General features: G+C 56.5%; 1 protein-coding gene across 1 annotated transcript; it reads left to right on the top strand.

Annotated features, from left to right (window-relative positions):
• Positions 1-1,012: 1,012 nt before the first annotated feature.
• On the top strand, positions 1,013-8,518 carry LOC140074511 (FMR1-interacting protein NUFIP2-like). The gene is made up of 4 exons (XM_072119476.1): positions 1,013-1,343; positions 6,056-7,042; positions 7,717-7,749; positions 7,844-8,518. The coding sequence occupies exons 1-4, from the start codon at positions 1,214-1,216 to the stop codon at positions 7,891-7,893; spliced, it is 1,200 nt and encodes a 399-aa protein (XP_071975577.1). The 5' UTR covers positions 1,013-1,213; the 3' UTR covers positions 7,894-8,518.
• The last annotated feature ends 2,659 nt before the right edge of the window (positions 8,519-11,177 follow it).

Raw genomic sequence — 11,177 nt, forward strand, 5'->3', positions numbered from 1 at the left:
GGGCAGTAGTATAGTAGTTATATTCTTGTACATAGGGGGCAGTATTATAGTAGTTATATTCCTGTACATAGGGGGCAGTATTATAGTAGTTATATTCCTGTATATAGGGGGCAGTATTATAGTAGTTATATTCTTGTACATAGGGAGCAGTATTATAGTAGTTATATTCTTGTACATAGGGGGCAGTATTATAGTAGTTATATTCTTGTACATAGAGGGCAGTATTATAGTAGTTATATTCTTGTACATAGGGGGCAGTATTATAGTAGTTATATTCTTGTACATAGGGGGCAGTATTATAGTAGTTATATTCCTGTACATAGGGGGCAGTATTATAGTAGTTATAGTCTTGTACATAGGGGACAGTATTATAGTAGTTATATTCCTGTACATAGGGGGCAGTATTATAGTAGTTATATTCCTGTACATAGGGGGCAGTATTATAGTAGTTATATTCCTGTATATAGGGGGCAGTATTATAGTAGTTATATTCCTGTACATAGGGGGCAGTATTATAGTAGTTATATTCCTGTATATAGGGGGCAGTATTATAGTAGTTATATTCTTGTACATAGGGGCAGTATTATAGCAGTTATATTCCTGTACATAGGGGGCAGTATTATAGTAGTTATATTCCTGTACATAGGGGGCAGTATTATAGTAGTTATATTCTTGTACATAGGGGGCAGTATTATAGTAGTTATATTCTTGTACATAGGGGGCAGTATTATAGTAGTTATATTCTTGTACATAGGGGACAGTATTATAGTAGTTATATTCTTGCACAGAGGGGGCAGTATTATAGTAGTTATATTCCTGTACATAGGGGGCAGTATTATAGTATACTCCGTCCTGGTGCACAGTTGGGAGGATATTAGTAGTTTATCTCACGAATACTTGAAGTTTTCATGAATCCTTGTATTGCGTCAGACATTTTCCCACCAAAAACATGGCGGAAACCCCTCGCGGCGACGCGCGCATAGTCACGTAGCACGTGCCCTACGCCTCTCCTGCGACGTAGCCCCGCCCCGTCACGCTCCTCCCCGGGCCGGAGCGGGCGGCCTCAGCCTCTTCCTGCTGCCGCCTGTGAGGGTGAGGTTCAGTGTCCGGGGCCGCTGTGTTTCGTTCTTTTCCGCCGTTCCCGCCTCTCGTCTCGTCCAGTCCCCGGATCCCGCGTCCACCGCCGCCGCCCGCGCCCCGCATCGTGATTATTATGCACAAGGAGCACCGGGCCCAGGATGAGAACAGTAACCCGCGGGAGCGCGCAGTGAGCCGGAGGAAGGAGAGACTCAGCCCCAGCGAGCACGACATGAACCACATCAACCGCAGCCGCCCCAAGACAGGTGAGAGGCGGTATATATATACCGGGAGTAGAGGGGGGGGGGTGTATATATATACCGGGAGTAGAGGGGGGGGGGTATATATATACCGGGAGGAGAGGGGGGGGGGTGTATATATATATATATACCGGGAGGAGAGGGGGGGGTGTATATATATATATATATATACCGGGAGGAGAGGGGGGGGGTGTATATATATATATATACCGGGAGGAGAGGGGGGGGGTGTATATATATATATATACCGGGAGGAGAGGGGGGGGGTGTATATATATACCGGGAGGAGAGGGGGGGGGGTGTATATATATACCGGGAGGAGAGGGGGGGGGTGTATATATATACCGGGAGGAGAGGGGGGGGGTGTATATATATACCGGGAGGAGAGGGGGGGGGGGGTGTATATATATACCGGGAGGAGGGGGGGGGGGGTGTATATATATACCGGGAGGAGAGGGGGGGGGGGTGTATATATATACCGGGAGGAGAGGGGGGGGTGTATATATATACCGGGAGGAGAGGGGGGGGGTGTATATATATACCGGGAGGAGAGGGGGGGGGGGTGTATATATATACCGGGAGGAGAGGGGGGGGGGGTGTATATATATACCGGGAGGAGAGGGGGGGGGGTGTATATATATACCGGGAGGAGAGGGGGGGGGGTGTATATATATACCGGGAGGAGAGGGGGGGGGTGTATATATATACCGGGAGGAGAGGGGGGGGGGGGTGTATATATATACCGGGAGGAGAGGGGGGGGGGGGTGTATATATATACCGGGAGGAGAGGGGGGGGGGGTGTATATATATACCGGGAGGAGGGGGGGGGGGTGTATATATATACCGGGAGGAGAGGGGGGGGGGGTGTATATATATACCGGGAGGAGAGGGGGGGGGGTGTATATATATACCGGGAGGAGAGGGGGGGGGGTGTATATATATACCGGGAGGAGAGGGGGGGGGGTGTATATATATACCGGGAGGAGAGGGGGGGGGGGTGTATATATATACCGGGAGGAGAGGGGGGGGGGTGTATATATATACCGGGAGGAGAGGGGGGGGGGTGTATATATATACCGGGAGGAGAGGGGGGGGGGTGTATATATATACCGGGAGGAGAGGGGGGGGGGTGTATATATATACCGGGAGGAGAGGGGGGGGGGGTGTATATATATACCGGGAGGAGAGGGGGGGGGTGTATATATATACCGGGAGGAGAGGGGGGGGGGGTGTATATATATACCGGGAGGAGAGGGGGGGGGGGTGTATATATATACCGGGAGGAGAGGGGGGGGGGGTGTATATATATACCGGGAGGAGAGGGGGGGGGTGTATATATATACCGGGAGGAGAGGGGGGGGGGGGGTCTGCACAGTCTCTTCTCTCTATATTTGGGGGGGGGGGGGTCTCTGCTCTCATGTTGTGGCTTTCACATGTTACAGGAAGGGGGGAGTCCTGTGACCTGTAGAGATCAGGGGGTACACAGCGTCTTGGAGCAGGGAGGGGTTAATATAGGGATGTATGGTGGGAGGGGCCACATTCCCCCCCCCCCCTGTAGTTTTACCATATCTTGGCCCCGTTCCTGCAGCGGCTCTTGTGTAACGTTCTGCAGCTTCCTCCTTCCTGTCTGCTGGGCGGAGCCTGGAACTACAGGAGGGGGGGAGCAGCCTGGAGGACCCCAGCTGTATGTATACAGGAAGGGGGGGGAGCAGCCTGGAGGACCCCAGCTGTATGTATACAGGAGGGGGGGAGCAGCCTGGAGGACCCCAGCTGTATGTATACAGGAGGGGGGGAGCAGCCTGGAGGACCCCAGCTGTATGTATACAGGAGGGGGGGAGCAGCCTGGAGGACCCCAGCTGTATGTATACAGGAGGGAGGGGGGGGAGCAGCCTGGAGGACCCCAGCTGTATGTATACAGGAGGGGGGGGAGCAGCCTGGAGGAACCCAGCTGTATGTATACAGGAGGTGGGGGGCAGCCTGGAGGACCCCAGCTGTATGTATACAGGAAGGGGGGAGCAGCCTGGAGGACCCCAGCTGTATGTATACAGGAAGGGGGGGGAGCAGCCTGGAGGACCCCAGCTGTATGTATACAGGAAGGGGGGGGAGCAGCCTGGAGGACCCCAGCTGTATGTATACAGGAAGGGGGGGGGAGCAGCCTGGAGGACCCCAGCTGTATGTATACAGGAGGGGGGGAGCAGCCTGGAGGACCCCAGCTGTATGTATACAGGAAGGGGGGGAGCAGCCTGGAGGACCCCAGCTGTATGTATACAGGAAGGGGGGGGAGCAGCCTGGAGGACCCCAGCTGTATGTATACAGGAGGGAGGGGGGAGCAGCCTGGAGGACCCCAGCTGTATGTATACAGGAGGGAGGGGGGGAGCAGCCTGGAGGACCCCAGCTGTATGTATACAGGAGGGAGGGGGGGAGCAGCCTGGAGGACCCCAGCTGTATGTATACAGGAGGGGGGAGCAGCCTGGAGGACCCCAGCTGTATGTATACAGGAAGGGGGGGGAGCAGCCTGGAGGACCCCAGCTGTATGTATACAGGAGGGGGGGGGGAGCAGCCTGGAGGACCCCAGCTGTATGTATACAGGAGGGGGGGGGGAGCAGCCTGGAGGACCCCAGCTGTATGTATACAGGAGGAAGGGGGGGGAGCAGCCTGGAGGACCCCAGCTGTATGTATACAGGAAGGGGGGGGGAGCAGCCTGGAGGACCCCAGCTGTATGTATACAGGAAGGGGGGGGAGCAGCCTGGAGGACCCCAGCTGTATGTATACAGGAAGGGGGGGGGAGCAGCCTGGAGGACCCCAGCTGTATGTATACAGCAAGGGGGGGGAGCAGCCTGGAGGACCCCAGCTGTATGTATACAGCAAGGGGGGGGAGCAGCCTGGAGGACCCCAGCTGTATGTATACAGGAGGGGGGGAGCAGCCTGGAGGACCCCAGCTGTATGTATACAGGAAGGGGGGGGAGCAGCCTGGAGGACCCCAGCTGTATGTATACAGGAGGGGGGGGGGAGCAGCCTGGAGGACCCCAGCTGTATGTATACAGGAGGGGGGGGGAGCAGCCTGGAGGACCCCAGCTGTATGTATACAGGGGGGGGGGGAGCAGCCTGGAGGACCCCAGCTGTATGTATACAGGAGGGGGGGGAGCAGCCTGGAGGACCCCAGCTGTATGTATACAGGAGGGAGGGGGGGAGCAGCCTGGAGGACCCCAGCTGTATGTATACAGGAGGGGGGGGGACAGCCTGGAGGACCCCAGCTGTATGTATACAGGAGGGGGGGGGAGCAGCCTGGAGGACCCCAGCTGTATGTATACAGGAGGGGGGGGAGCAGCCTGGAGGACCCCAGCTGTATGTATACAGGAAGGGGGGAGCAGCCTGGAGGACCCCAGCTGTATGTATACAGGAGGGGGGGGGAGCAGCCTGGAGGACCCCAGCTGTATGTATACAGGAGGGAGGGGGGGGGGAGCAGCCTGGAGGACCCCAGCTGTATGTATACAGGAGGGGGGGAGCAGCCTGGAGGACCCCAGCTGTATGTATACAGGAGGGGGGGGGCAGCCTGGAGGACCCCAGCTGTATGTATACAGGAGGGGGGGAGCAGCCTGGAGGACCCCAGCTGTATGTATACAGGAGGGAGGGGGGGGGAGCAGCCTGGAGGACCCCAGCTGTATGTATACAGGAGGGGGGGGGAGCAGCCTGGAGGACCCCAGCTGTATGTATACAGGAGGGGGGGGGCAGCCTGGAGGACCCCAGCTGTATGTATACAGGAGGGAGGGGGGAGCAGCCTGGAGGACCCCAGCTGTATGTATACAGGAGGGGGGGGAGCAGCCTGGAGGACCCCAGCTGTATGTATACAGGAGGGAGGGGGGGGAGCAGCCTGGAGGACCCCAGCTGTATGTATACAGGAGGGGGGGGAGCAGCCTGGAGGACCCCAGCTGTATGTATACAGGAAGGGGGGGGGCAGCCTGGAGGACCCCAGCTGTATGTATACAGGAGGGAGGGGGGGAGCAGCCTGGAGGACCCCAGCTGTATGTATACAGGAGGGGGGGGAGCAGCCTGGAGGACCCCAGCTGTATGTATACAGGAGGGAGGGGGGGGAGCAGCCTGGAGGACCCCAGCTGTATGTATACAGGAGGGGGGGGAGCAGCCTGGAGGACCCCAGCTGTATGTATACAGGAGGGGGGGAGCAGCCTGGAGGACCCCAGCTGTATGTATACAGGAGGTGGGGGGCAGCCTGGAGGACCCCAGCTGTATGTATACAGGAGGGGGGGGAGCAGCCTGGAGGACCCCAGCTGTATGTATACAGGAGGGGGGAGCAGCCTGGAGGACCCCAGCTGTATGTATACAGGAGGGGGGGGAGCAGCCTGGAGGACCCCAGCTGTATGTATACAGGAAGGGGGGGAGCAGCCTGGAGGACCCCAGCTGTATGTATACAGGAGGGGGGGGAGCAGCCTGGAGGACCCCAGCTGTATGTATACAGGAGGGGGGGGAGCAGCCTGGAGGACCCCAGCTGATACACTTTGTTACATTGTATTGTTGCAGATACAATGTATCAGGAGACCTGGTGTTAGTATCACTTCCTGTGATGGCGGACACCCCTGCAGTGCTTCTGAGGGTCATGTGGGCGGGGTTTTAGGGCAGAGGAGTCATGTGGGCGGGGTTTTAGGGCAGAGGAGTCATGTGACTTGGGGGTTTCTCTAATCATTTCTGGTCTTTCTCTTCAGGCTCCTGGGACTCTAACGGCTACGGCGCGGACATCGAGGCGCTATCAGGCGGCCGCAGCGAGGAGAGCGCCCCCCTCAGCCCCTCCAACTCCCTGAACCTGCGCCACCTGCGCGGCTGTGAGAAGGACTCCTCCGGGCGAGGGGTGCAGAGACCCCCCGCTTCCCAGTACCACCCCAACTACTACCCCACACACCACCATCACCACCACCGCACCTCCTACTCCGGCCACCGCAAAGGTTATTGGGACTATGAGAGCCAGTACCGGGACGGCAAACGTAAGGCGTGGGTGCCCCGGCCCGGAGGGGGGCCCCACCCCCAGCGCCCCAGGAACCGCGAAGCCTTAAACTCCACAGAAACCCCGTGTGCGGATATGAGGCCTGAGCAGGACAAAGGTAAAGCGCTCTCCCGCCAGCCCTCGCCCCCCGCCGACAAGGAGCTCCCCGCCACCGACAGCTGGCTGCTCTTCAAGCCTCTGCCCGTCTTTCCTGTGGACAGCAGCAGCGCCAGGACCCTGCCCAAAATCAGCTACGCCAGCAAGGTGAAGGAGAACCTGGACGGCAAAGGACTGGTGCCCAGCTCTGCCCTCCGCACCTCCACCACCCTACCCCACTGCCTGCTGAACACTGCACCCCAGGGTGACGGCCCCACCCCACACCCCGGCTCCCTGTCCTCCTCCTCCTGCTCCTCCCTGTCCTCCTCCTCCCCACCCTCCCCCGTCAGCCAGGACAACCTGGGGGCCATTTTCCAGAACGAGTGGGGGCTGTCATTCATCAACGAACCTGGGGCCGGCCAGGCAGCACCCGCCGAGGGGAGGGACCACCAAGAGGAGACCCCCGGAGGAGTGGAAGGCGGCGGTGACCAGGACACAGCTACCCCCGTGATGGTGCGTCTGTCCCATGGCTTCTACATAGAAGGTGCTGACCCCGAGGCCACCGCCATGGACAACCCCAGGGACTGGGAGGCCATGGTCACCTACAGTCTGCAAGGTGAGTCCATAGCTGAGCTCCTCACAGCTGAGGGTTCGTTACACTGTATCATGTGGGCTCCAGGCTTGTTACAGTATATACAGCCTAGACACTGCTGAAGGTTTGTTACACTGTATCATGTGGGCTCCAGGCTTGTTACAGTATATACAGCCTAGACACTGCTGAAGGTTTGTTACACTGTATCATGTGGGCTCCAGGCTTGTTACAGTATATACAGCCTAGACACTGCTGAAGGTTTGTTACACTGTATCATGTGGGCTCCAGGCTTGTTACAGTATATACAGCCTAGACACTGCTGAAGGTTTGTTACACTGTATCATGTGGGCTCCAGGCTTGTTACAGTATATACAGCCTAGACACTGCTGATGGTTTGTTACACTGTATCATGTGGGCTCCAGGCTTGTTTCAGTATATACAGCCTAGACACTGCTGATGGTTTGTTACACTGTATCATGTGGGCTCCAGGCTTGTTTCAGTATATACAGCCTAGACACTGCTGATGGTTTGTTACACTGTATCATGTGGGCTCCAGGCTTGTTTCAGTATATACAGCCTAGACACTGCTGAAGGTTTGTTACACTGTATTCTCTCTGACAATTCCCTAGCCTCTTGCAGCTGAGGGTTTGTGACATTGTTTCGCTCAGTGCTTAACCCTTTCTTTGCTTGTCTTGCAGAGTGGAATCGTGTCTGGAACTTACACAAGAAAGGTAAGAGATGGCGCTCGCTGCCCATGTGTCGCGTCACCTCCGGGGGGGTCCTGGATGTCATCACTGAGCTGACCTGTGACCTCTTCTCTTGCAGATCCCTCTCGTGTAGTTGTATATGCAGAAACCATGGATGGTAAAGGTTAACGGACCCTCCACAGGGCGGAGCCCCCTGACTCCTGGTGAGGCCCGACCACAAGCGCCCATCCCCCCAGACCCCACCACCTCCCCCCGCAACACTCAGTCCGCAGAGCGGCAGTCAAGATGCGCCACAGAGATTGTGCCCCTCGAGAGACTGCTTTATACCCCTCTGTGCAGGAAGGGGTTAAGGTGGCATTTCCTGGAGAGTCTATTTTAGTTTGGTTTTTATTTTGTGTTGCCCCCCATAGTCGCGGCAGAGGGGCCGGGTTGCCTCCAGCGTTGTGCACGTGTGTGGATGAGCGGCCTCAGCCCTGGCGCTTCCCTGGACTCTGCGCTTCCTTTTTATCTTCCTTTTTGCTTTGCCCCCCCCCCCCCCCTTCCCCCGTGATGTGAGCGGCGCCCCCCACCCCCGCGGTACCACAGGGAAGGATTCTCCACCAGGAAAGCGTTTCCGTTTTTTTTTCTTTTAAGAACTCGCTAAGCACCTTCTTACCTTTTTTAGTTTATTTGTTTGTTTTTTCTGCATCTTATTTTAACCCTTCTCACGCTGTGGCTGAGGCTCCAAAACCCAAACTTGGCGATTGGAAGGCCGGGCCTGGGAGAGATTGTCATTAAAGTCAGTTTTATTACCCTCCTGCCTCCACGACTCCTCTGTACAGACCTACCTCGTGCAGCGCTTTCCTGACACATTGCTACAAATCCCCTGCAGAGGTCCAGCTCAGCCGAGCAGAGCCTAACACAAGTGCCCGAAATCCTCTGCTGCCCCCGGTCATGGTAGATGCGCAGTGCAGGACACATCAGCCAGGGCCCCTCCTGTACACAGAGCACAGCAGTGTGAGGAGAGCCCCTGAGCCAGCCCTTCCTGTACACAGAGCACAGCAGTGTGAGGAGAGCCCCTGAGTCAGCCCTTCCTGTACACAGAGCACAGCAGTGTGAGGAGAGCCCCTGAGTCAGCCCTTCCTGTACACAGAGCACAGCAGTGTGAGGACAGCCCCTGAGTCAGCCCTTCCTGTACACAGAGCACAGCAGTGTGAGGAGAGCCCCTGAGTCAGCCCTTCCTGTACACGGAGCACAGCAGTGTGAGGAGAGCCCCTGAGTCAGCCCTTCCTGTACACAGAGCACAGCAGTGTGAGGAGAGCCCCTGAGTCAGCCCTTCCTGTACACGGAGCACAGCAGTGTGAGGAGAGCCCCTGAGTCAGCCGTTCCTGTACACAGTGCACAGCAGTGTTAGGACAGCCCCTGAGTCAGCCCTTCCTGTACACGGAGCACAGCAGTGTGAGGAGAGCCCCTGAGTCAGCCCTTCCTGTACACGGAGCACAGCAGTGTGAGGAGAGCCCCTGAGTCAGCCCTTCCTGTACACGGAGCACAGCAGTGTGAGGAGAGCCCCTGAGTCAGCCCTTCCTGTACACGGAGCACAGCAGTGTGAGGAGAGCCCCTGAGTCAGCCCTTCCTGTACACGGAGCACAGCAGTGTGAGGAGAGCCCCTGAGTCAGCCCTTCCTGTACACGGAGCACAGCAGTGTGAGGAGAGCCCCTGAGTCAGCCCTTCCTGTACACGGAGCACAGCAGTGTGAGGACAGCCCCTGAGCCAGCCCTTCCTGTACACGGAGCACAGCAGTGTGAGGACAGTCCCTGAGTCAGCCCTTCCTGTACACGGAGCACAGCAGTGTGAGGATAGCCCCCCATTGCCCTGCTGCAGCCTCCACTGAATACAGATACAGGCCTGGTGTCACCAGAATCAGGTCCTACCCTGCGATTGGGGTGAGAGCCCTTTGAACCTGTTTCATTCAAGGCTTTCTGTGCACGTGCTGCGCTCTGTCATAGGGAAAGCAGTGTGAGGACATTCCCCATCCCCAGGCCACTTGGAGAAGAGGCAAACCTGCAATGTGAATCCGTATATCACAGTCCTGCTGCTACTAATGACATATACAAAGGGTGGACTACACAATTCACCAGGGACGGTACATAACATTAGCTGCACAGCGGTGTGAGGACTGATTACACATCTCTGCAGTGTGAGGACTGATTACACATCGCTGCAGTGTGAGGACTGATTACACATCGCTGCAGTGTGAGGACTGATTACACATCTCTGCAGTGTGAGGATACAGAGGGCACAGCAGTGTGAGGACTGATTACACATCTCTGCAGTGTGAGGACTGATTACACATCTCTGCAGTGTGAGGACTGATTACACATCTCTGCAGTGTGAGGACTGATTACACATCGCTGCAGTGTGAGGACTGATTACACATCGCTGCAGTGTGAGGACTGATTACACATCGCTGCAGTGTGAGGACTGATTACACATCGCTGCAGTGTGAGGACTGATTACACATCGCTGCAGTGTGAGGACTGATTACACATCGCTGCAGTGTGAGGATACAGAGAGGGCACAGCAGTGTGAGGACTGATTACACATCTCTGCAGTGTGAGGATACAGAGAGGGCACAGCAGTGTGAGGACTGATTACACATCGCTGCAGTGTGAGGACTGATTACACATCGCTGCAGTGTGAGGACTGATTACACATCGCTGCAGTGTGAGGACTGATTACACATCGCTGCAGTGTGAGGACTGATTACACATCGCTGCAGTGTGAGGACTGATTACACATCGCTGCAGTGTGAGGACTGATTACACATCGCTGCAGTGTGAGGACTGATTACACATCGCTGCAGTGTGAGGACTGATTACACATCGCTGCAGTGTGAGGACTGATTACACATCGCTGCAGTGTGAGGATACAGAGAGGGCACAGCAGTGTGAGGACTGATTACACATCTCTGCAGTGTGAGGATACAGAGAGGGCACAGCAGTGTGAGGACTGATTACACATCGCTGCAGTGTGAGGATACATAGAGAGCACAGCAGTGTGAGGACTGATTACACATCTCTGCAGTGTGAGGATACAGAGGGCACAGCAGTGTGAGGACAGTCTGCAGGGTCACACACTGGGTGTCATTGTCTGCCGCCTCCCCAGGATACGGGTCAGGATGTGCGTCTTCCTGGTTACAGCTTCCTGCACTCCGGGTCCTGGGCTGGGATTCTGTGAATGTGACGAGTCAGCAGAGGAGGGGGGGGGGGGGGGTCACCTGCGGCCCCTGCGCCAATATAGAAAGGAACAACAAATAGCGCCCCAGCACCCCCCCCCCCCCCTCAGCAGACAGTATCACATAGGATGGGATTAGATACACAGCTCAGCAGGCTGTATCACACAGGATGGGATTAGATACACAGCTCAGCAGACAGTATCACACAGGATGGTATTAGATACACAGCTCAGCAGAC

The sequence above is a fragment of the Engystomops pustulosus genome, chromosome 8 (assembly GCF_040894005.1).
Source record: "Engystomops pustulosus chromosome 8, aEngPut4.maternal, whole genome shotgun sequence".
NCBI classification, from domain to species: Eukaryota; Metazoa; Chordata; class Amphibia; order Anura; family Leptodactylidae; genus Engystomops; species Engystomops pustulosus.

Excerpts from the sequence above, each read along its gene's own strand:
- LOC140074511 (XM_072119476.1), top strand. The coding sequence starts at position 1,214 with ATGCACAAGGAGCACCGGGCCCAGGATGAGAACAGTAACCCGCGGGAG. Across the intron at positions 1,344-6,055 it reads CCGCAGCCGCCCCAAGACAG|GCTCCTGGGACTCTAACGGC; the intron begins GTGAGAGGCGGT and ends CTTTCTCTTCAG. Across the intron at positions 7,043-7,716 it reads GGTCACCTACAGTCTGCAAG|AGTGGAATCGTGTCTGGAAC; the intron begins GTGAGTCCATAG and ends CTTGTCTTGCAG.